The sequence below is a fragment of the Bos mutus genome, chromosome 16 (assembly GCF_027580195.1).
Source record: "Bos mutus isolate GX-2022 chromosome 16, NWIPB_WYAK_1.1, whole genome shotgun sequence".
NCBI classification, from domain to species: domain Eukaryota; kingdom Metazoa; phylum Chordata; class Mammalia; order Artiodactyla; family Bovidae; genus Bos; species Bos mutus.
In genome coordinates, this window is record NC_091632.1 from 1549712 (window position 1) to 1575971 (window position 26260).

Here is a 26260-nt window from a genome sequence, read left to right on the forward strand (position 1 = left end):
CTGGGGCCATGCCACTCTGACCCTGGGGCTACCCACCTCCACGCCAGGTCTCCTCCATCTGGCCTCTCCTCTTCTGGCCTCTCCTCAAATGTGGTTTTGCCCAGAGACCCTCCCATCTTCCCCCTGACACACTCCTGGGTGGTCCCAGCTGTGCGTGATGACTCCCCAGTCCAGGGCCTCTCTCTTCAACCTCTAGCCTGTACACCTAGCTGCCTCTAGGACAGCACTTCCTGACTGTCCCATGGGAACCTCAAATTCGGGATTTCCTAGCTCAACTTGTACCTTCCCTAAAATCTGTTCCTCTTCCCATACTCCTGATTTCTATCAAATTCAAGTTAAAAATTCTAAGATTTAGCATTTCCCTGGTGGTTCAGTGGTTAAGAATCAGCCTGCCACTGTAAGGGACACAAGCCTGACCCCTCATCCAGGAAGATCCCACACGCCGAGGGGCAGCTAAGCCCAAGCCCCACAGTTACTGAAGTCTGAGCTCTAGAACTGTGCTCCCCAACAAGAGAAGCCACCAGTGAGAAGCCCGTGCAATGCAGCAGAGAGTAGCCCCCTCACCGCAACTGGGGAAAGCCAGCACACAGCAGTGAACACCCACTGCAGCCAAAAAGAAATAAATACATTCTTTTTTAGCTCAGAATTATCTGGGGCTCTTCCCCCTCTCTCCCCTCATTCCTCAACATTCAAGAAGTAAATGAAAACTCTCAATTCTACGCCTAAAGATTCTCCCCACCCTTTAGGGAGAAAAATCTTTAATTCAAGTCTCTTGGACTCTCCTGGACTTTGATGGGGCTTCCCAGGTGGCTCAGTGGTAAAGAGCCCGCCTGCCAATGCAGGAGACAGAGAGACGTGGGCTCGATCCCAGGTCAGGCAGATCCCCTGGAGGAGGAAATGGCAACCGTCTCCAGTACTCTTGCTTAGAAAATCCCATGGACAGAGGAGCCTGGCGGGCTCCAGTCCATGGGGTCGCACAGAGTCTGACACGACTGAGCAGAGCACAGACTTTGGTGACTGCCTCCTACCTGCCCTCCACACCTCCAGTGTCTCCCATGCCACCCCACTCAGCCCCCAAATCATCATTTCTGCAACTGCCAGAGAGATCCTTCTACAGCACACGTCTAACTACGTCACTTCTCTGTTCGAAATCGCGTTTGGTTTCCTATCACCTACAGGATCATGTTCAAACCCCTTAGCCTAACACACAAGCCCCTCTGGAGCGGCCCTCTCCTGCCTGTTTTGCCTCAGCTTCTGCGGCACCCCAGCTGGCCCATCCCATCTCTCCTGAGCCCCTCAGAGTGTTTACGACAACCTGGGCTCCAACAGCCATAGGTGCCCTCCAACCCGCAGGCCTCTGCCTAGGGCCCCTTTCACTCTGGTCTCTCTCCTCCAGAATGACATGAAATGTCTCCTCCTCCAGGAAGCCCTCCCTCAACTCTTCAGACCATTAGCTCTTTCTTCCTTGTGTTCCTATAACATCATGCAATTACCTCTGGAATGTATCTTATTATTTCATAAGTATTTGTTTGCATTTTATACCACCTTTAAAGAAAAACCTGTGTGTCTTATTGTTTTTTCTATCTCAATCCCTAACACTGCAGCAGACAAATAGTGGATATTCAACAAATGTCTATGGAATGAACAACAAAAAGAAGTTGGAAGGCAAGTAAGAAACTGAGAAGAAAGATAGGAAAAGCCAAATTAACCACTTTATCAGAATCCCTGAGGAACTGTGGAAATGCAGATTCCGAGGCCACCCCAGATCCTCTGACTCAGACAGAATCCTTGGAGGCAGGGCTTGGGAACTGGCCTTTTAAACTAATTTCCTTGGGTGATTCTTACGGATTCTAAAGTCTCAAACCACTGACCAAAGAGACTCTTGTTCTAATACTGGAGAAGTTCTGTTATTTCAGAATCTGACCCAGGGTCAAGAATTTTAGTGGAGTTAATGTCTAAGATAGTATAATTATAACATCAACTTTGATCGCAGTAATAACTACAGAAGAAAAGCCTATAGCAAACGTGGAAACAGTAACACCAACAAGAAAACCACTGGCTGCCTGCACTCCTGCAAAGGCACTTTGTAACACAAGGAAGGCACTGCACTCTGGGCTCGGTGGGAGCCCTGATTAACAAGTGGTCTCATCTCAGCCAAGTACTCTCCATCTCTGCAGAGCTTGCCTCCCATCTGAAACAGGAGCGGGTTGCATCCAAGCTTCCTTTCAGCTCTAATGTTCTGTGAGCGGCTATCTTGAGAAAGGGAAAACCCATCATGGGTGGGTAACAGTTCACATGCTGTGCTTCTAGGCTTGCTATATTATCAGGAGATTTCTATCCTGGCAAAAGATACCTGTCGTAGAAGCAGGCCAAAACAGCGTCAGCAGAGTCACTCTGTTATAATGAGATTAAGCCAGAGCCATTTTGGTTGATGAAATTAATATAACAGTGCTAATATATTACTGAAAGCAGCAGAGCCTCCCTCTCTAAAGAATGCCAGGTGTATTGTGGGCACCTTCTTCCCCTTGACCACAGCCCTGTAAAAGTGCCGGAGAGGGGCTGCCATCTGAGGAGCCCTGAGTGCCGGTCAGGGGACTGCAGGGACGGTAGGAGAGGGTCTCCTGGGTGGTTGGCACCTAGCCCACGTCTTCCTGTAGGAAAGGTGGGGGTGGGCACAAGGAAGAAGGGACCCTCCGCGGGCTCTGTCAGTCACCAGAGCTGGAAGGGAAGACCTGCGCGCTGGGCACCAGGTCCAGCCGTTCTCCTCGGGGACCCCGTTCTGCCGGCGGCCAGGGGAGAGGGCAAAGCCAGCACCTGGCCCGCCTCTCCAGGGCGGGGAGTGCGGAGCCTCTGCTGGACCTTGACCCACTGGGGAAAGGCGGGAGCCACATTCAAACAGGCACAGTGATAAACTTATTAGTCATGCGGGTTGTTCCAGCCACCCCTCCCACCACCCGGCCTCTCCGGCTGGTCCCCAGCCCTGCTGCCTTTCAAGTTGGACAACTTGGAAAGGAAAGAGAGAGGGGGAGACAAAATGACAGAGGCTCACATACTTGATGAAGAAGACTCTCCCACCGCGGTCAACTCCGTAGGTCCACCGGCCGGGCAAGTCCAGCCAGTCAATCTCATCGGCCATCTCGGAGTCCCGCAGCCCCTCCGGCTCTCTGAGCACCGGGGCGTCGGGGTGGGAGGCGGGCGGGGGGCCTACGGCGAGCCCCCCACTCCTGCTCCTCCTCGAGGCGGCGACGGGGGCGGGGGTCCAGGCGGTCCTCCGGGTTCCCTGGCCCGGGGCTCCGGCCTCTCGCTGGAGGCAGCTGGCCGCCAGCCGGCGGCAGGGAGCGGAAGACTTAACCCCGGCGGGGCCGGGCGAGCCCGGCCGCAGACGCGCGCCGCCCCCGGAGTCTGCGCTCCGCTCCCGCCGTCTCCTTAACTTAATGACGGGCAATTAGCGCGGAGGGGCTCCGCCGCCCCGCTCGCGCGGGCGGCCCGCGGGCAGCGCCTAGTGCTCGGGCCCGTCTGCTTGCCGCGGCCGGGCAGCCGGCGGGGCCGAGCGGGCGAGCGCGCGAGCCGGAGGACGCTCCCCGGAGGGCGCGGGGCGCCGAGCGCGAGCGAGGGCGCTGCCGCCCGGCTCCCGGCCCGCACGCGGCCGCCCGCCCGGCGAGCGGAGGGCGGGGCCCCGCGCCGCCCCGAGGGCCGCTCCCGGCCGGCGGGGTCCGCCGCGGCCCGCGGGCCCCCGAGTCCTGACTCCCGGCGCGGGGGGCACCCGTTTGGCAGACAGAGATGGGAATCCCGAACCGCAGGGACACGTCCAGCCTCTGACCCGAAAGGGGGAAGTGATCTGGTTCTGCTCGGCGGGAGGTTAGCAGAGGAACAAAGGTCAGATGCAGGGAAGGCTGGCACGGCTGTGAGTAGCAAGGCGCCCCTTCTCGCTTGAATGTCAACCTCATGAGTCAAGCTAGTCCTTACTTACCTGTCTTTCTGAGTACTTCCTCTAAGAAGCCTGCCATGACTAAGGAAGAATCAGAGTGAGACCTTCAGATGCACTCAGAAAGCAACAGCTTTTGTATACCTAATTTGTGCAGAAAAGGGAAGGAAAGAAAAAAAAAAAAAAGAAAGAAAGAAAGAAAGGAGGGAATGTGTTCCATGTACGGAACATAGATTGCAAGCATTCAGTACTAGTATATCAAAATGGTATTGCTGGAGCCCACAGTTCTGTGGTCCAAGGGGTTGCAAAGAGCCCTATGGTGACTGAGCGACTGAACTGACAGTTCTGCTGTCTCTGGTTTGCATCAAAGTTGGACTCCAGTCAGCTTTCCCAGCTTACTCAGGACCTGCCCTTGAGGCTTCCACTAGGTAAACACTGTCCTAATCCATGTGTCAGACCAAAGGGAATAGATACCTGTCTTTAGAGGAAGCAATGTGTCGCTTGGCAGTTGGCAAGTATCTGTTGAATGAGCAAGTTTATTGTAAGCATTCTAAGGGACATGATGCCTGTTCTACCCAGGTGATTCCTACTCATCCCTTTGGTATCAACCCGTGTGTTGCCTACTCCAGAAAGCCATTCTTGATTCCACTCTAGGCAGATTTATATGTGTATCCTCCATGTGTCATGTAACTTTATTAATAACCCTGTAGTGGAGCTTATCTGGAGAAGGAAATGGCAACCCACTACAGTCCATTGGGTCACAAAGAGTCGGACATGACTGAGCATACATACAGTGGAGCTTAGCACACTATAATGCAATCCTTGGTTTACTTATCTGTCTCCTTCAGAGCAGGGGCTCCATTTGGTTCATCTTTATAGCCCCAGCACCTACCTGGGACACACAATTTATATTTGATGAATGACTGATACTATCCTAACTAGAAATGGCTCTTAACTCTAACCACAATCCTGTACTTTTGGACCCTATTTAGGGGCCAGATAAATATAACCACCAGCAACATCCGGGTGTATGTGGGGAGAGCTTTCTGGAAAAAAGAACAACCAGTGAGCCTTCTCAGGAATCCTAAAGGCTCAACCTAGGTGTAATGTGTGTACATAGATACTGAAGCCACTGCTGCTGCTGCTGTGTCTGACTCTGTGTGACCCCGTAGATGGCAGCCCACCAGGCTCCCCCGTCCCTGAGATTCTCCAGGCAAGAACACTGGAGTGGGTTGCCATTTCCTTCTCCAATGCATGAAAGTGAAAAGTGAAAGTGAAGTCGCTCGGTCGTGTCCGACCCTCAGCCACCCCATGGACTGCAGCCTACCAGGCTCCTCCGTCCATGGGATTTTCCAGGCAGGAGTACTGGAGTGGGGTGCCATTGCCTTCTCCACTGAAGCCACAATATGCCTCAAAGAATATCTCATCCTAGCCTCTTGACTTAAATATAGGAAGCAGAAGAGCAAAGAAGTGAAGAGAAAGTTCATGTCACTGAGCAAGGCTCTGCCCAATGTCCAGGCCAGAACTCTTTCCATTGCATGATTCTACCTCCAACACTGGAAATTCACTCTGCCAACAAACAGGCTGATTCTTGGTGCCAGTTTGGGTCCATTCTCCAGAAGCAAAAAGGAGCAAAAACCTATAATACCCAACTCTTTTCTGCCTTTTCAGATCCTACATGTTTTTAGTAAAGAAAGCTGCATTTGACAGTAAAGGAGAGCTGCATCTGAGAATCACAGGTGAGGAGGCATGCCCCTCTGTAGCTCCTGAATTGACATGTCTGGGAGTGTCAAGGGGTCAGACTTCACCGGTCCCCCATCCCCAACCTGTGAAACACCTGTTAAGGCCCATCCCGCTGGTAAAGCCCAGAGCCACCTGCCCACCCCTATGATATCAGATGATCCGAACCACCAGGACTGCTGCCAAGATGCCTCCAGGGAAAATACCAGCAACCAGAGCACTCCCTGTCCAACCTGAGCAACCGGTTAAGTGCGGCTTCTTGGGCTGAAGGTGGGTGGAAATAGGGAACAGTATGACATGCTTTTGAAAACATGTATCACACCACTGTCTTCTCGGAGGAGCAGGGGCTCCTGAGGGTTTCTTCAAAAGATTTTTGTCTTATTTATCTCTAATCTAGCCTGGGGTTCCTTGGGACATTTACCTAGACCAAAAACAAAAAAGAGCAAGTGGTTGAGATTTTGAATGTTTTTTACTCTTTTGGAATAAGAAATCAGGTTTGAAAATACTTTCTCACTGTGGTGTATTCTTGCCAGTGACTCTTTACATTCTAGTTCTTGTTTATTAATTATGATCAGGATTGATACTGCTAAGCAAAGAAACTTTCTTTAGCAAAGAAACTAAAGACAATTCAGAAACAGTAGAAAACTCAAATAAAAATAGGTATTGGTTCAACAATTACCTGGAAGAAGGCAGGAGAGGGATATGCTGAAATGAAAACCTTACCTGCTTTGCAATTAAGTCAGAAATTTAGCTGTTTGTTTTTTCCTTACAGCAAATTTTATCTCTTTAAAAGCAACAAATCATGTGGATAAAATATATCAGTGATATTTAGAAATGATTCTGATTCTCTCATGTATTTTGAGAGCTTAAGTCAGTCACTTGAATGTTATCATGCTTCTGGCGTGGTTCCAGCGGTAGGCTGAAAAACAGCTGCCCAGAAACTGTCTGTGTCAAATCCCTGGAGCCCATGAATGTGACCTTACTTGGATGGAATTAGGATAAGGATCTGGAGATGAGATTATCCCGGATTATTCAGGGTGGGCCCTAAATTCAATGACACATGTCCTTATAGGAGAAAAGCAGGAGGAGACTTGAGACAGACGGAGAGCAGGAAGCAATGTGACCACAGAGGCAGAGGCTGGAGTGAAGCCACCACAAAGCAAGGGATGGTGACAGTCACCAGAACCTCGAAGAGACGAAGAAGGAATTCTTCCCCCGAGCCTGCAGAGGGAGTGTGGCCCTAACACTTCAAATTTCAGTCTTCTGGAATCCAGAACTGTGAGAAAATAAATTTTTTTTTGTTTTAAGCCAGCCAATTTGAGGTAATTTGCTATAGCATCTTGGTAAATTCACACAGTACCTATAAGAAAATAATACGTTATTGAGGACCGACATAAATGTCTGTTATTTTAACTTGTCCAATATCCAACCTCCTGTCTCCTGTTAATAGCCCCTGGAGCTTCCCTTTGACGTCTAGCTTTTTGCCGCTGTCAGTCCATGTGGGTTGAGTGGGCTGCCCCCACACTCACCCCAGCTCCATCGGTTCAGGAAGGACACATGGCTCAGACCAGACCAGTGAGACTCAGTTTTAAGAAGATCCTAGAGCTCCTGGGCAGAGAAGGCAATGGCACCCCACTCCAGTACTCTTGCCTGGAAAATCCCATGGATGGAGTCGCTAGAGTCGGACACGACTGAGCGACTTCACTTTAACTTCTCAGTTTCATGCATTGGAGAAGGAAATGGCAACCTACTCCAGTGTTCTTGCCTGGAGAATCCCAGAGACGGGGGAGCCTGGTGGGCTGCCATCTATGGGGTCGCACAGAGTCTTGACTTAGCAGCAGCAGCAGCAGAGCTCTTGGGAAGAAGCCCTTTCTCTCTTGGATTCCAAGCGGGCAGATGTCACTCTGGTGCTGCTGGGGTCTTTCTGAGGGGAAGCTGGCTGAGAGCGAGTCCAGTCCAGGAGAAAGTGGAGTCAGAAGATACAGACACGCTGCGTCCTTGTATCCCAGAGCCCCAGGACCAGCCTGCCAGGAGAGGCCCTATCACTGGGATTTCTACTTGTAGGTGCCCAGAAACACCCTTATTTGCTCCAGCCAGTTTCTGCCCCTGACAACTGAAAAAGTCCTAGCCAGGACAAAGGTCAAAGTGTCCTGTGGCCCTTCTGCTTTGTTGTAACCAATGTTTCTTTGAGAAAGTCAATGAGATAACCACCTGCACTTCTAGTGACTTGAGAATGTGAACTCTTCCAATAAAACTGCAATTTTAGATCAAGGAAAGGTCTTTTGTGACCATCTGGTCAAAGTCTGTAATTTCCCTCTTAAGGGTACTAGAGAACTCAGGAGAAGTACCCAGAGTTGTGGCAATTCCTCGGGAGAGTTGGGACCACAACTCAGGTCTCCTGAGAACCCGATCAGTAGAAAGCTATATTTAAAGGCATTTGCTTTATCATTTAAACGTATCTGGCCAAGAGACTCACAGTTATAATTATAACTGATTCCTCTGCTCTGCTAAAGAAGACCCACAACAGTAGTTTTTGTTGAGTGCTGGTGTTTAATAGCTCTGCAGCAGGCTAGGTCACTAGCCACTGTTAATTATTTTACAGGAACTAGGAAGCAAAGGAAAAGAAATCAAGGCCCTCTCTGCTGGGATGATTAATAGATATACGATTATGTAAACATGCAAGAGCCCAAACCAGTTGCTTGATAGAAGTGGTGATTCGATAAAGGTTTCAGAGAGGTGGGGTTTTTAGTGTTTATATTGTCCGTTCCTTTGCCTGATCTCGGATCGTGTGGCTCTCAGCGGCTGTGGTGTGCAGGCCAGTAGCTGCAGCATGTAGGCCTGTGGGCCCCGCCGCTCCTGGCATGTGGAATCCGTGTTCGCCACCCAGGGATTATACCCTTGTCCTCGGCATTGTGAAGCAGATCCTTAACTTCTGGACCACCAGGGAAATCTTGAGAGTGGCACGTTTTGTTATAAAAAAACTGTTGAACTGATGCTGGTAACCAGAGGATTGTGGAATCCTGAAATTTCTCTAAAGCCAGTTGACCTGAATTACATTTGTTCCACAGATATTTGCCGAGTACCTTCTGTGACCCCAATATTCTTCTAGGTACAGAGGATCCAAGAGTGAATAAAACAGAAAAGTCCTTGCGCACATAGAATTTACATTTAATAAATACACAGTCTTGGAGGACAATGAGTCTATGGAGAAAAGTGGAAAGAGTAAAGGAGAGGAGGGTAGTGGATGCTGCTATCTTATATTCCATAGATTTCATATAGGGTTGGCAGCAAAGGCCTCATTAAGCAGAAGGACATTTGGACAAAGACTTGAAGGAAGAGAGAGCAAACCATGTGACCCTGGGGAAACATTTTCCAAGTAGAGGAAACAACAAGTGCAAAGGCCCTGAGGCACGAATATCCTTGGAATGTTTGTGAAATAATGAGGCCAGCATGGCTGAAGCGGAATAAACGAGGCAAAGGAGATGAGGACCAGTGGGCTGGGGGCCAGTGGGAGAAGCTAGATCATTCCAGGATACGGGAAGAAGATCAGCTGTTATTCTAAATGAGATGGGGAACTACTGGAGGTTTGAGTGTAGGAGACATCATCATTATGATTTACTGACTCTCTTAGAGGATCATTCTAGCGAGTATTCGAAATAGAGCAGAAACAGATTCCAGTTATGAGGCTACTGCAATAATCCAAGCAAGACACCATGCTGGTTTGGTTCGTTGTGTTGGTGGATAGAAGCAGTGAGAAACCGTCAGATTCCGAGTATCTTTTAAAGGTAGAATTGCTAGAAATTGCTTACAGATTGTAACTGGACTGTGAGAGAAAGACAATGCACGCACGATCTGCCCTCTCCTTTTCTTTGTGAATGATGAGAATGCTCTCAAGGCTCACTTCCAAGGTTTCCTCCTACCTGACTACGAGGGATTTGGCCTGAGCACCAGAAAGGACAGAGTTGCCACTGACTGAGATGGGAGTCGGCTGCAGAAAGAGCAGGCATGGCAGGGAGAGGGGGAAACCACTTCAGCTCTGAGCACGCCATGCTGGAGATGCCTGAGATACCCCGGCAGAGATGCCAAGGAGATGTCGGCACGTATGAGATTAGCGTCTGGGCCAGGAGTAGGGAGATTTGGTATTTTTCAGTGGTTAGATGGTATTAATACCATGAAGCAAGTTGAGATCACAAAGAAAATGTGTGTGAGTAGGGAGGAGGCAGAGATCAAGGGCTGAGAACCAGGACACACTACTTTTTAGAGGTCGTGTTAATGAGAGGGAACCTGAACAAAAGACTCAGTCACAAGTGGCTAATGAAGCGGGAGGCAAACAAGAGAGAACCGTCCTGAAAGTGAGCCTTGAGTGCGTTCACGTCACTCTTGAGGAGGAGGAGTGTGCAAATGTTGCGTGTGTTCCAGAAGGGCTGAGGTTAGGCTGGGTTCTGTCTGAGCAGGAAGAGACTTGTACTCCTGGGTGAGAGCGTGGAGAGACCGCTCAGGTTATTTTGTGGTTGGTCTGAGAAGAGCCCTGGAAGATGATCGTTTTCGCTAATGAGCCCTTGCTCAGCACGGAGAGGAGCGCCTGAAACGTGCTTCCGTCAGGCCGCGTCTCTGTCCCTGTGCTGGCTTCTCCTGGGAAGGAGGCCAGCCCGAGATGGCTGTCTGACTTCTCCTCCAGGACTGTGTCCTGGCGCAGAGACCAGGCGCTGGCAGCTCCCCAGAGCCACGGCGTGGAGGGCGGGTGGGGCAGGGCTGAGAGAACAGTCTATCATCACAGGCAGATACGGGCAGGCGGGGCCTGGAGCCACTGCTTGCATTTCCTCTCTGGGTTTCTTCTTGAATCTTTAAGCACTGACTTTAAAGTCTGACCTGGGGTTTTTCTAGAAAATGGCAGCTAGTGCTGACTTTGGCGTTTCCTGGAACTATCACAGCACTTTGGTTCAGTTTAGTTCAATAAACTTACAAGGCACCATTATGCCTGTATCTCTGAAACCATTCCAGCCTTTAACCAACCAGTTCCTTCTCCTGTCTCTGTCACTCACCAACCTGCTGGTCAGGCTTCTACGCCAGCTTCTGGCTCACCATCATCCTCCCCATTCCTGTCTCCCTTTCACTTTGGGGAATTTCAGTGCTGATGTGAAGAAACTACTCAATGTCCTAACCTCGCAACACCTTAATCTCTGCAGTTCCAGGGACATTCACCTCCACTCCAGTAAGTTACTCACACCCAAGGCCATTCCTTGGACTTTCTCACAACTCAGATTTACTCCTATCTGGAAGGCAAAATGTCTAATATCCCACGTTCTGACCACAGTTTCGGTTCTTTTAATGTCCTCTTTACTTTCTTCCCTTTACACATGTTCCTTGCCTTCCTACAGTACCTGTGTGCTCAGTCGCTTCAGTCGTGTCCGACTCTTTGCAACCCCATGGTCAGTACCTTTAGCCTCTTGACTTTCCTCCTAATCTATCGCTTATTTCACTTACTGCAGCGCTCTACTCAAACGCTTGGCCTGTGACTTTATCCCCTCACTAACCAAGATTCTAGTCCATGTGTTCTCAGCTGTTACCCTACTGAAAACTCCACTTGGAATTTATCTGCCCACCTTTTCTGCTCCAATGCCTAGAAAAATATCCTACCAAGCCATTGTAGGGATTAAATAAATCGATACCCCTATCATTCACACTCTCCAGTCTCCCACAGGCCTCCTTCTGTGTCTGTAGTCACTCTCAGCAGCAGACCATCATCATTCCAAGAGAAAATAAAGGCCGTAAGGAAAGCACCACTTTAACCTAGAACACCTTCACTGCAGCCTCCCCATGCCTATTATTACATTGTCTATACACCTTCACTGCAGCCTCCCCATGCCTATTGTTACATTGTCTATACACCTTCACTGCAGCCTCCCCATGCCTATTGTTACAACACTGTCTATACACCTTCACTGCAGCCTCCCCATGCCTATTGTTACAACATTGTCTATACACCTTCACTGCAGCCTCCCCATGCCTATTGTTACATTGTCTATACACCTTCACTGCAGCCTCCCCATGCCTATTGTTACATTGTCTATACACCTTCACTGCAGCCTCCCCATGCCTATTGTTACAACATTGTCTATACACCTTCACTGCAGCCTCCCCATGCCTATTGTTACAACATTGTCTATACACCTTCACTACAGCCTCCCCATGCCTATTGTTACAACATTGTCTATACACCTTCACTGCAGCCTCCCATGCCTATTGTTATTGTTACAACATTGTCTATACACCTTCACTGCAGCCTCCCCATGCCTATTGTTACATTGTCTATACACCTTCACTGCAGCCTCCCCATGCCTATTGTTACATTGTCTATACACCTTCACTGCAGCCTCCCCATGCCTATTGTTACATTGTCTATACACCTTCACTGCAGCCTCCCCATGCCTATTGTTACATTGTCTATACACCTTCACTACAGCCTCCCCATGCCTATTGTTACAACATTGTCTATACACCTTCACTGCAGCCTCCCCATGCCTATTGTTACAACATTGTCTATACACCTTCACTGCAGCCTCCCCATGCCTATTGTTACAACATTGTCTATACACCTTCACTGCAGCCTCCCCATGCCTATTGTTACAACATTGTCTATACACCTTCACTGCAGCCTCCCCATGCCTATTGTTACAACATTGTCTATACACCTTCACTGCAGCCTCCCATGCCTATTGCCATTATTGTTACAGCATCCCCATGCCTATTGTTACAACATTGTCTCACTGCAGCCTCCCCATGCCTATTGTTACATTGTCTATACACCTTCACTGCAGCCTCCCCATGCCTATTGTTACATTGTCTATACACCTTCACTGCAGCCTCCCCATGCCTATTGTTACAACATTGTCTATACACCTTCACTGCAGCCTCCCCATGCCCATTGTTACATTGTCTATACACCTTCACTGCAGCCTCCCCATGCCTATTGTTACATTGTCTATACACCTTCACTGCAGCCTCCCCATGCCTATTGTTACATTGTCTATACACCTTCACTGCAGCCTCCCCATGCCTATTGTTACAACATTGTCTATACACCTTCACTGCAGCCTCCCCATGCCCATTGTTACATTGTCTATACACCTTCACTACAGCCTCCCCATGCCTATTGTTACATTGTCTATACACCTTCACTGCAGTCTCCCCATGCCTATTGTTACAACAGTCTATATTTCTACCCATCTGTGTCTCTTGCTTCCTATCCGCAGCTACATTTTCATGTTCTCATTCTTCCCGGTTCCTCACCAGACTCCTCTGTCCCCGGGATTCTCCAGCCAAGAGTACTGGAGCAAGTTGCCATTTTCTCCTCCCGGGGGATCTTCCTGACCCAGCAACTGAACCCTTGTCCCTTATGTCTCCTGCATTACCAGGCGGGTTCTTTACCACTAGTGCCCCCGGGGAAGCCCTTCAGAAATCTTACTCAAATCAACTATCTCTTCTTCCCTACAGTTTCAAGCTTTTCCCTGAAGTTCAAGAATTCTGCCTTAAAAAAAAAAAAAAAAAAAGCCCCATGCCAACCCCCCACCCCAATTACCTTATCACCACTTTCTCCTTTCTTTGACTTCAAGTTTCTTAAAGGAATGCCCTATGTCCTTGGCGTGTCTAATCTCTTATTTCCGGTTACTCACAATCTGGTTTCTGTTCCCTTGTCTCCTTGAAAATGGTTAGAATTCTTCTGACAAAAATAAGCATTCATTTCCAGGTTGCCAAATCCAGCAGATCATCTTCTGTCTCACCTTAGGTGACCCTCCTGATGACAGTTCTTCCTTCTCTCCTTCCTGCAATGGGTGCCACATCTGTTTCACCCTCTACAGCCCAGCCATCCTGAAACCCCTACAGCTGATTATCCTTCGTGCCTGTGGCCCCCTTGGCCTGAGGAATCCTTCTCTGTTTTCTTCTTCAATTCTCCTTGAAATCACAGCCCAGGAAGACGCCCTCTGCACTGGCCATGTGCCCCACGTTTGCCGCTGTTACAGTACTCATCGTGTGTGAGAGCTCACTTTCCTATTTCCCTGGACTGAAACTCCTTGGGAACAGGAACTCTCTTTTAAACCTACTTGTTTGTCCAGGATTTGACACAGTTGGCCACCACAACCTGCCTGGAGCTTTTTTTCCCCCAGGCCTTCATGACACCACATTTCCCTGGTTTATCTCCCACTTCACTGGCTATTGCTTCTTAAACTCTTGGATTACAACTTCTCTGTTTAACCTCAAAATGTTGGAGTATTCCAACTCCACCAAACTCCACCCTGGCCTGTTTCTGCAGTCTGCATACTCTCTACCTACTCTCTCTAGGCAATCTCTACCATTTTTTTGTTTTAATGTTTAGTTACTTACTGGCACCGCAACTGGGTTTAGTTGCCGCACGTGGGGTCTTTCGTTGTGGTGTGTAGGCTTAGCTGCCTGCAGCGTGTATGATCTTAGTTCCCCAACCTCCCAACTAGGTATCACACCCGTGTCCCCTGCATTCCCAGGCAGATTCTTAACCCCTGGAGCACCAGGCAAGTCCGTCCTCCATTGTTTTAAATCTCATCCACATGCTGCTGGTTCCCAAGTTTCTGTTTGAGTCTGACCTCTCCCCTGGGCTTCAGATGCACAGATCCAACTGCCTACTCCTTGTGGGTAGGACACAGTGGAGGCATGGACCAGGCGGCAGTGTAGGTGGAAAGGGGGTATATCTGGAGGCAGGGAGATCCAATTGATTGTGAGAAATGGAAATCTAGGGTGACTTTTGGGTTAGGATGACCAACAATCTCTGTTTTGCCTGAGGCGGAGGGGTTTCCTGGGGCGTGGAGTTATCAGAGCTAAAACCAGGACAAAAGTGAAAGTGTCAGTCGCTCAGTCGTGTCCGACTCTTTATGACCCCAGGGACTGTGGCCCGCCAGGCTCCTCTGTCCATGGGATTCTCCAGGCAAGAGTACTGGAGTGGGTAGCCGTTCCCTTCACCAAGAGATCTTTCCCAACCCAGGGTCCCAGGCAAATCAGGACAGTTGGTCATACTACTCCTAGGTTTGAGGGGCCAAGAAATGGGGTGATTGTTAATTGGACCATATTCTGAGATAATGAGGACTCAGGGAAAACTAATTGAAAGATGTATTAAGTTTGCGATGCTTATTAAACATCATCTTCATCCTTGTCGCCAAGCATAGTAGAGCTGGCCCATTGTAATTTCTCCTCCTCCTTCATCTGATCAGTCACTGAGTCCTGTCAACCATAATACCTTCATTGCTCCCCAGCTCCCCTCTCCAGTCTAGCCATCTCTCTGGTTGAGCTCACTGCTTCATACCTATACTTGTACAAGAACATCCTACTTGATCTCTCTTCTGGCTTCTGCTCAGTTCAGTCCAACCACCAAATGATCCAAGAGCCATTCCAAAAGAATCAGTCTGACCATGTCACTGCCTGGCTGGCTTGATACTTTATGTAGAAGGAAACAGACCAAACTGCTTAGCATGGCTTTCAAAGTACTCTATCATTCAGACCCTACGTAACAAACCTGTCCTCCATCCCATAGAACCTAACCCAGTTTGACCAGCTTATTCGAAATTTCTCCAACATGCTCTCTATATTCTTCCATTTCTACCTTTTCTCTAAACCCATTTTTTTCTACTTGAAGTGTCTTTTACCTCCCTATCCTTTAACTTCCCTCTTCCTCCAACATTCCCCTGATCACTTATTTTTCAAACTCCAACCCATTTACTGAGAGAATGAGTGAAGCATCATAGTTAAAAGTGTGGATGCTAGAACCAATCAGGGCTTAACTCTCAGTTCTCTGCCATTCCCTAGCTGTGTAACCTTGGGTAGGTTACTATGTGTCAGGTCCCTCATCCGTAAAGCAGGAGATATATACACATATCACATAATATACACTAGTTGGTATTATTATGTGTCAAATATGGTACTAAGAACTTTTCATACATTATCTAATTTAGTCCTCCCAACTTCTCTGAGAGGGATTATTATTATTCAGATTTTAGGTATGACCCCTTAATATTCAAGGGCACACAGCTGGTGGAAATGGAAAACTGGAATTCAAGCCCAAGTCTGTCTGGATCAATGCCTAGGTTTCCTTCACAGCACTAGAAAGACCCAGGGAAGGAAAGCAGAGAGGTCTGATCCTTTAAACTGCCGCTTAGATGGAACAGGCAGCGAAGACTGTGTGCTCTGGAAGGAGGACAGAGAAACACAGAATCAGGAGGAAGTAACATCAGGATCAGAGTCAAAGGGAGGTGATGAGCCAGTATATAACCCCTCAGGTGAAAAGAAAGAACTGTACGTTACACAGTTATGTGTAATGATCTTAATAGCAATATCAGGTTATGATCTTAATAGCAACATCAGGCTACATTCCCAAAAGCAATGTCAGGATTGTTGCTGGGAAAAGGCAAACTGTTAACTTGAGGAGACAAGTGCTGTGTGTAACATTTTAACCCCAAGGAACCTAGCACAAAATCAGAGACTCAGAGTTTAGGAGCTGGACAAGACAATGGAGTGACATCTTCAAAGTACTGAAAGAAAAAAAAATTAACCTAGAATTCTTTGGCTAGTGAAAATATCATTCAAAAATAAAGGGTTAGCCCGCACTCTGGAGCCCGCGAGCCAGAACTACTGAGGCTGCCAGCCACAGCTACTGGAGCCTGAGCGCTCTCTAGAGCCTGCGCTCTGCAACAAGAGAAGCAACCACAATGAGAAGCCTGAGCCCTGCAGCGAGAGCAAGCCCACACACAGCGATGCGGACCTTGCTGTTGTTGTTGTCCAGTCGCTCAGTCGTGTCCGACTCTTTGCGACCCCATGAACTGCAGCACGCCAGGCTTCCCTGTGCTTCACCAACTCCCAGAGCTTGCTCAAACTCATGTCCATTGAGTCCGTGATGCCATCCAACCATCTCATCCTCTGTCATCCCCTGCTCCTCCTGTCTTCAGTCTTTCCCAGCATTAGAGTCTTTTCCAAGGAGTCAGCTTGTCACATCTGGTGGCCAAAGTATTGGAGCTTCAGTATCAGTCTTTCCAATGAATATTCAGACTGATTTCCTTTAGGATGGACTGGTTGGATCTCCTTGCAATCCAAGGGACTCACAAGAATCTTCTAAAACACCACAGTTCAAAAGCATCAATTCTTTGACACTCAGACTTCTTTATAGTCAGTCCAACTCTCACATCCATACATGACCACTGGAAAAACCATAGCCTTGACTAGACGGACCTTTGTTGGCAAAGTAATGTCTCTGTTTTTAATACACTGTCTAGGTTTGTCATAGTTTTTCTTCCAAGGAGCAAGCATCTTTTAATTTCGTGGCTGCAGTCACCATCCACAGTGATTTTGGAGCCCAAGAAAACAAAGTCTGTTACTGTTTCCATTGTTTCCCCATCTATGTGCCAGGAAGTGATGGGACTGGATGCCATGATCTTCGTTTTCTGAATGTTGAGCTTTAAGGCAACTCTTTCACTCTCCTCTTTCACTTCATCAAGAGCTCTTTAGTTCCTCTTCGCTTTCTGCCATAAGGATGGTGTCATCTGCATATGTGAGGTTATTGATATTTCTCCCAGCAGTCTTGATTTCAGTTTGTGCTTCATCCAGCCCAGCATTTCACATAAGGCACTCTGCATATAGGTTAAATAAGCAGGGTGACAATATACAGCCTTGACATACTCCTTTCCCAATTTGGAACCAGTCTGCTGTTTCATGTCCAGTTCTAACTGTTGCTTCTTGACCTGCATACAGATTTCTCAGGAGGCAGGTATGGCAGTTTGGTATGCCTATCTCTTTTAAGAATTTTCCAGTTTCTTGTGATCCACACAAAGGCTTTAGCGTAGTCAATAAAGTCTCTGTGTGTACACACATGAAATGGTATAATATTATTTAAAGATCTACTGTGATGAGTTAACCTATATATTTAAACATTACAATAGCCACAAAAATGAAATCAGATAAAGAGGTATAGCTGATAGGTCAATAGTGTAGATAAAATCACACACAAAAAAATACTCAATCCAAAAGAAGGTAAGAAAAGAGAGAAAAAAATGAAATCAGATGGAACATAAAGAAAACAAAGAGCAAGACAGTAAATTTAAATTTAACTCTATTGACAATTACATTAAATATAAGTGGTCTAAATACTCCCAATTAAAAGGCAGACATCATCATATTGGTTTTAAAAATACAACTGTACGGACTTTCCTGGTGGTGCAGTGGATAGGAATCCACCTGTTAATGCAGGGCACATGTGTTCAGTTCCTGGTGTAGGAAGATTCCACATTCCGTGGAACAACTAAGCCCAGGCACCACAACTACTGAAGCTGTGTGCTGCAACGATGAAGCCCACACCCCTAGAGCCTGCGCTCCACGGCAAGAGAAGCCACTGCAGCGAGAGGCCTGAGCTCCAAAATGAAGAGTAGCCCCTCACTCACCATAGCTAGAGAAAACCTCCACACAGCAACAAGTACCCCCAAATTTTTTTTTTTTTTTTTTAAAGAAAGCAACTATAACAGGCTTCCCCAGTGGCTCAGCAGTAAAAAATCCATCTGACATGCAGGAGAAGTGGTTTCAATTCCTGGGTTGGGAAGATCCCCTGGAGAAGGAAATGGCAACCCACTCCTGTATTCTTGCCTAGGAAATCCCGTGCGCAATGGAGCCTGGCGGGCTGCAGTCCATAGAGGTCACAAAGAGTTGGACACAACTGAGCAACTAAACAACAAAAAGCCGCTGTATGTTGTCTACAGGAAACCTGCTTTAAATATGAGGACTACACAGTCCATGGAATTCTCCAGGCCAGAACACTGGAATGCTGAGAAGCTGTTGCCTTCTCCAGGAAATCTTCCCAACCCATGGGTCAAACCCAGGTCTCCCGCAGCTCATGTGGGTTCTTTACCAGCTGAGCCACTAGGGAAGCCCAAATACAAGGACAGGTGCGGTTAGAAATAAAAGTATGGTCAAACTTACAGCTATGGCAGTGTGACAAGACTGTCAATCCTCTCCACCAAAAGCAAACACAAAACTGGACAAACCATCAAAAAGAAATATCTCAGGGCTCTGGAAATGAACCAAAGGTGCCTCCCCCAATATAAGGAGTATTTATTCTTGAATAACTGCTAGAGCTTTGGGTATAAAGTAATAAAGAAAGTGGGTTTCTCAACCTCAGAACATGACATTTGGGACTGGATAAATCCTTGTTGTGAGGGAGGATTCATTTTGATATTTGGCGAAACTAATACAATTTGTAAAGTTTAAAAATAAAATAAAATTTTTTAAAAATTGAAATAATAATGAGTAATAAGTACCCTGATTGTTTATTCAAATTAGTTTTCACATGTTATATTTTTATTAAAAACATGATCATTAAGAGTCTTGAGTATTCACAAAAGGGAGGGGGTATTTGTATACCTATGGCTGATTCATGTTGAGGTTTGATAGAAAACAAAAAGTCTGTAAAGCAATTATCCTTCAATAAAAAGTTAATTAAAAAAAAAGAAAATATCTAGAACTGTATGAAAATGAAATTACAACATGTGAGCACATTTGAGAAGCTGCTAGAGCAGTGCTTATAGGGAAATTTATAGCATTGGGTAGTTACATTAGAAGAAAAGAAAGGTTTTGAAACAGTGCTTCAAGTTCCACCTTAAGAAATTTGAAAAAGACAATTAAACCCAAAGAATGTGAAAGAAGGAAGTAGATTACAAATCAGAAATCAGTGGACTAGAACACAAAACAGAGCAAAGTACAATGGAAAAAATCAACGAAACCAAATGCTGCTTCTTTTGAAAGATTGATAAAATTGACAAACCTCTTGACAGATTAAAAAGAAAGAGAAGAGGAAAGATATAAATCACCAACACTGGGAATGACAGAGAGGACATCACCTAGCCTACTAACCATGAAACATATGAAACGTTGGTGATAGAAAAACTTTAAAGCCCCAATAAATGGAGAAATGTACTCTGTTTTTGGATCAGAAGACAATATTGCTAAGGTGTCAATGTTCTAAAGTCAATCTATAAGGTCAATGCAATCCCATTTAATACCTTAGTTAAGTTTTTTTTTTTGGTAAGAATAAGCTGCTTATAAGATAAAAGAGAAATGCAAAGGACCTACAAGAGCCAAAACTATGTTGAAAAAGAACAAAGTGATTTCAAGACTTATTATAAAGTTAACAGTAATCAAGACAGTATAGCATTTATGTAAGGACAGAGATACAAACCACTGAAACAGAAATTGAAATAGTATATAATCAGTTGATTTTTTTTTTTTTGCCCATACATACAGCATATGGGGAGCTGGGGAGGAATCTTAGTTCCCTGACCAGGGATGGAACCCTTGCCCCCTGCATTGGAAGCATGGCATCTTAACCACTGGACTGCAAGGGAAATCCTAATATAGTCAATTGATTTTTAACAAAGATGCCAATGTTACTTTTCAACAATTTATTATCTGTGTGTAAAAATATCAATCTCACGACCTTACTTCATATCATATACAAAAATTAACTCAGGGACTTCCCGAAGTGGTCCAGTCCCTGAGACTCTGAGCTCCCAATGCCGGGGGCCTGGGTTCAATCCCTGGTCATGGAACTAAGATCCCACATGCCGCAGGGCAACTAACCCCTGTGCCGCAGCTAGAGAAGCACGCAGTGAAGAGCCTGTGCCACAGTGCAAACCCGGAACAGCCAAATAACAAATTAATTAAGCCCATTTGAAAACAAACAAACACACAAAAAGTTAACTATAAATGGATCACTGACTTAAATGTCAAAATTAAAACCATAAAATGTCCAGAAAAAGAAATAGGAAAAAATATTTATGACTTTGCATTAGAGAAAGAGTTATGAGGTAGGGCAATAAAAAAAGCACAGACCATAGAATAAAAATCGATAAATTGGACTTCAGCAACATTAAAAATTTTGCTCTTCAAATAACATTAAGAAAATGAAAAAGCAAGCTACTGACTAGGAGAAAATATTTTCTATATACACACACACAACTTGGTTTAAAAAATGGACAAAAGATTTGAACATATGCTTTGCCATATCATTAAACATCAAGGAAAAAAAATTTACACTAAAATAAGATGTCACTACAAACCCACTAGAGTAGCTAAACTTAAAAAGATTTATAATGTAAAGTGTTGGCAAGGGTGTGAAACAACTGGATCTCTCATACTGGCTGCCAAGTGGAACAGCTACTTTGGAAAACTGGGAGTTTTCTTATAAAATTTTATATATATATATATATATATAGTTATCATTTTATCCAGCATATCATTCTTAAATCTATCCAAAAGGAATGAAAATGTACATCTACAGAAACACTTATATGAAAATGTTCATAGCAACTTTAATCACAATAGCCATAAACTAAACAAACCAACCATCTGTCAACTAGTGAATGAATAAGTAAATGGTGATATACTCATACAAGGGAATACTGCTCAGCAACAAAAAAGAACGGACTGCTGACATACTAAACAGCACAGATGAATCTCAAAGCATCGCACTGGTAAAAGAAGCCAAACACAAAAGGGTACATACTGTATATATGACACCATTCTTAAAAATTCTAGAAAAGGTGAAACAATGATAAAAAGCACAGCAATGACTGCCGAAAGCTGGAGGTTGGAGAGGCGGCTGAACAGAAAAGAGTATAAGGCAACTTTTTGGAGTGATGGAAATGCTCTATATTTTTATTGTGGTAGTGTTTACATGACTGTACACAAATCTTAAAACTCATTGAATTTTATACTGAAAATTGGACATTTTTATTTATATGTAAAGTATACCTCAATAAGCTGATTGAAAAAAAGTCCTTAACTAGGAAAATTGGATATGAATTATACCCTGCCTAATGAAGAAGTGCCTTTCATAATACTGATCAAATTTCAATAAACCTCATGGTATCACTTGAAAGATCAGTAATGAAGACAGAATATCAACTGATCTAAAACCTTAGGTGTAAAGTCATCACTAGTAATACTGCTGCTGCTGCTGCTAAGTTGCTTCAGTCGTGTCTGACTCTGTGCAACCCCATAGACGGCAGCCCACCAGGCTCCCCGTCCCTGGGATTCTCCAGGCAAGAACACTGGAGTGGGTTGCCATTTCCTTCTCCAATGCATGAAGGTGAAAAGTGAAAGTGAAGTCGCTCTGTCGTGTTGGACTCTTCGCGACCCCATGGACTGCAGCCCACCAGGCTCCTCCATCCATGGGATTTTCCAGGCAAGAGTACTGGAGTGGGGTGCCATCGCCTAGCTTCTCAAAATATCTCAACTACTAGAAATAAAAATTACATTTATACTGAAGACAGACTTTTTCACATATTTAATTGCTTCTTTGAAATACGTGAATTAGTAAATTACTCAATTGTTGTGTGGGGTAGGGAGCCTATCCTTTGGGAGAAGGAGACTGGAAACTGTAACTTGAGTTAAAAGTATATTGTGCACCCAAGACGTTCTGGTCCCTGTGCTGAGGGACCCCTCCACCAAAGAGGTGACAATCTACAGGAAGAAATGGAATTTCAAACATAATTACAATTCAATGTGATGAACAGTGATCAGAAGGTGTCCAGGGCACTGTAAAAGTGAAAACATGACAATGAGCTCTGAGGATATAGAGATGGAGTCATCGGGGAAGCCTGTAGAGGGCAGATGAAACCTGATCACAAGAGGCAAACATTCCCAAGGGACCCTTGAGGGCTCTGTGCTAAATGATAAGAAGAGACCCTGGAGAGAATGAAATCTTGCCATTTGAGACAACCTGGGACCTAGGGGGCATTGAGCTAAATGAAATAAGTAAAGACAAATATCGCATGCTGTCTCTTATATGTGAAATCTTAACAACAACAAAAGCTGAACAAATAAAAACAAGTTCAAAGATACAGATAACAGATTGGTGATTGCCAGAGAAGAGCATGAGAGTGGAAGAAATGGGTGAACTGATTTTTTTTTTAAGCTTAATTAAATTTAATTTTTTTAACAACTGCATGAGAAAAAAGGAAAAATAATGAACAGTGGCTAATGTAACTGTCATCCTATCTGAAAGAACCTGGGAAATTAATTGCAAGAAAATGCAGCTGTTTCACCCTATTGGGGCTTCCCTGGTGGCTCAGATGGTAAAGAATCTGTCTGCAATGCAGGAGATCAGGGGTTGATCCCTGGGTCAGGAAGATTCCCTGGAGAAGAAAATGGCAACCCACTCCAGTATTCTTGCCTGGAGAATTCCATGGACAGAGGAGCCCAGCAGGCTACAGTCCATGGGGTCACAAAGAGTCGGACATCACTGAGTGACTAACACTTTCACTTTCATCCCAATGAAGGACTTTTCTTCTGTAATTCAATATTATTCTAAAAGTATTGCCATCTCTCAGGTAGTACTGGGTTATATCCCCCAGGCCAATCAGGCTGTGACTTTCAGCAGATTGTCCTGGGGAAGGGAGATCTGTTCAGAGGTGGATATCTAGAAAATGTGGCAATCAGAAGTAAAGAAAACAAAGAACTCCCATGTAAATTCCTGAAGGTACAAAAACATGCCTCGCCTCCCTACACAGTCAAACCAAGCAGAACCAAAAGAAAGGAAACCACCGCAAGCTCAAAGTGCCTCCGTCACTGCAGGCGTAGGAGAAAGTCAAAGTGAAGTTGCTCAGTCGTGTCCGACTCTTTGTGACCCCATGGACTGTAGCCTACAACGCTCTTCCGTCCACGGGATTTTCCAGGCAAGAGTACCGGAGTGGGTTGCCATTTCCTTCTCCAGAGGATCTTCCCAACCCAGGGATCGAACCTGGGTCTCCCGCATTGTAGGCAGATGCTTTACCAGTTGTAGGCAAACGTGTAATGGCCTCCATTCCGTACACCTAGAAGCAGATAGGAGCAGCCCCTTGGAGCCAATGTCAAACCCACCAAAGAGCAGTCCTGGATACCCACCTGGCCTTGGCTACTGAGCGGGAAACAGGTAACGCCAGCACAAAGCCTCAGACCAACAGTTCTCGAGGCTCTTTTCCTCCTTCCACGCCAGTTGCATATACAGCTCTGTAATCAGGCACAGGGAGTTCCCATGCCCCAAGCACCGTGGCTGTCTCCTCTCATTGACAGTGACTGCCCCGATGCACAGGAATGCAACAGAAAACTGAATGTTGAACAAACAGTTAAGTGAGATAAAACCCTAAAGAGAAAAACTCTAACACAAAAACCCAGCAAATATCTGTACATCAGCCTCTTATATCTCACTTACAATCACCTAAATTGCCATATTCATTTTATTATTCCTCCATGGAGACCATGAAGAATCATTTGTGTTCAAATATAAATTTTGGTTCTCCTGTAAGGAACAGCCCCCAGTGATAAGTGAAAGTCATGTCCAACTTTTTGTGACCCCACAGACTTTACAGTCCATGGAATTCTCCAGGCCAGAATACCGGAGTGGGTAGCCTTTCCCTTCTCCAGGGGATCTTCCCAACCCAGGGATCAAACTCAGGTCTCCTGCATTGCAGGTGGATTCTTTACCAGCTGAGCCACCAGGGAAGCTATCAGGGAGCTATCAGTGATGAGTACTTACCACAAAAAGGTGAAGTCACCATTGGCCAGGCAGATCTAGCATGGGCAGGGCAGTGCGGTTTGCCAGCTTGTTTATATACTAAGGAAATGACCTCCAAGCAACAGCCATCAGATTAGCAGTGATAGGAATCTGTCAGGCGCTCTAAGATGGCAAGTCACGCCATCTGGTGGAATCAACTGAGCATCTCTAGAAACTCAAAGCCAACTGTTTTCTAAAAAAGAGGAGTAGAAATGAAACCTCTGGTGTGGTGGGGAAAATACTTTTAATACTTCAGTACAGGTGGTGCTAATGGTAAAGAACCTGCCTATCAATGAGGGAGACTTAAGACATGCAGATTCAATCCGTGGTGGGTGGGGAAGATCCCCTGGAGCAGGGCGCAGCAACCCACTCCAGTATTCTTTCCTGGAGAATCCTATGGACAGAGGAGCCTGGTGGGCTATAGACCACAGCGTTACAGTCAGATACAACTGAAGTGACTTAGCACACACGCCCAATACTTTAGTACTCTTTAATCCTGGAAAAGAAAGGTCTCAGCTGATTTGCTCACATATTAACTTCGTAAATTAAATTAACATGTACCTTGTTAATGACACTCAAATTAATTGATGAGGTATCTCTAGCACAAATTTCAATTACAATTGAAATTTGTAATTACATTCAAAAAATTTAGAGCTGTGCTACAGCTTCTCCCTAAGGACCTTTCAGTTCTGTGATTCTGTATCATCTATGGCTGAGGCACACTGGAGTCTAATCAGACATGGCTGTGACGAAGTCTCAATAAAGACTGTATGGGAACTGACTTAAAGTTATCGACTCATTCAAGCATCTGTTGACTATGACGCAGGTGCAGTCCTAGGCGATGTGCTCATAGAGTGAACAAGACACAGAGCAAGACTCTTACAGAGTTTATAGGGTGTGACCGTAGACAAGAAATAAGTAACAATGTTAAGATTAGGGCAGTGAATACAATTTTAAAAGGTTAAAGATAGTGGGAAGGGAGGGATTGGAGGATAGGGTTGTCAGAGGTCTCTTGGAGATGATATGTGAGATCCAAAGAGGAAACAAGTCTTCGCATGATGAAATTTGTTTTTAAAAACCATTCCACAACATATATCCAGATCAACTTTTTAAAAAACTCTTTTGGGACTCCTCTCTGGTTTCTGCCTTCAAAGCCAATGCATGAACCCCATTAAGAAAAAAAGCTTGCCTCAGAGCAGTATAATCCAGTTTTATTACCACCTCTGTCTTTAACCTTGAACATTTGGGGGATATTTCTAAAAGTTAATGCAGTGTATGTATTAACCTAACATTTTGGTGGGGAAATTTGCAGTGTCATCTTGATAGATAGTATTGCTAATGAACATACCTCTGACAATCGTGCTGTTCTGCTGCTGTGAAGGTCCTCATTCCTCTTCTAGGTAGGATCTAGAAAACAGCAGTGAAAATAAAATGTTCAGCAAACAAGGGCAGAAGGAACCTAGAAGAAAGGAATAATACTGAGACAAAGGGAGGGGTAATGGAATAAAAGAACAAAACATGAAAAAGCATTCCGAAGTGTTTTCTCTTAATAGTTCAGCTTTCTAGACCTGTTTCCATTAGATCTCTAGGGTACCCTCTTCCTGGGTCAAGTAACCTAATTTCCATAAGTCTGATTTCCCCTATCTTTCCCTAATGAGCTTGAGTCTGTCAATGGTAAAACACTGATGTGGCTCAAATTGTTATACGGTAATAACATAACCCCAAACTCCACCATGCGTTCTCTATGTCAAGTAACCTAATTTCCTTAAGTCTGATTTCCCCTATCTTTCCCTAATGAGCTTGAGTCTGTCAACGGTAAAACACTGATGTGGCTCAAATTGTTATACGGTAATAACATAACCCCAAACTCCACCATGCGTTCTCTATGTCAAGTAACCTAATTTCCATAAGTCTGATTTCCCCTATCTTTCCCTAATGAGCTTGAATCTGTCAACAGTAAAACACTGATGTGGCTCAAACTGTTATACGGTAATAACATA

At 45.6% G+C, this 26260-nt stretch overlaps 1 protein-coding gene and 1 long non-coding RNA gene across 9 annotated transcripts in view; one reads left to right on the forward strand and one right to left on the reverse strand.

Moving 5' to 3' along the window:
- The window catches only part of PLEKHA6 (pleckstrin homology domain containing A6), a 138971-nt gene extending 135143 nt beyond the window's left edge, over positions 1-3828 (reverse strand). For 3 of the 8 annotated variants that reach the window (XM_070384531.1, XM_070384540.1, XM_070384533.1), the window contains exon 1: positions 3054-3826. In XM_070384531.1, the coding sequence (XP_070240632.1) occupies positions 3054-3136 (83 nt within the window). In that variant the 5' untranslated portion in view covers positions 3137-3826. Of the gene's footprint in view, positions 1-3053 lie in introns of all 8 variants that reach the window. The other 5 variants (XM_070384535.1, XM_070384534.1, XM_070384532.1 and 2 more) reach the window with 4 other exon arrangements.
- On the forward strand, positions 2955-7914 carry LOC138991216 (uncharacterized). The gene is made up of 4 exons (XR_011467171.1): positions 2955-3088; positions 5597-5664; positions 5771-5935; positions 6738-7914. It is a non-coding gene; the product is annotated as an uncharacterized lncRNA (long non-coding RNA).
- The last annotated feature ends 18346 nt before the right edge of the window (positions 7915-26260 follow it).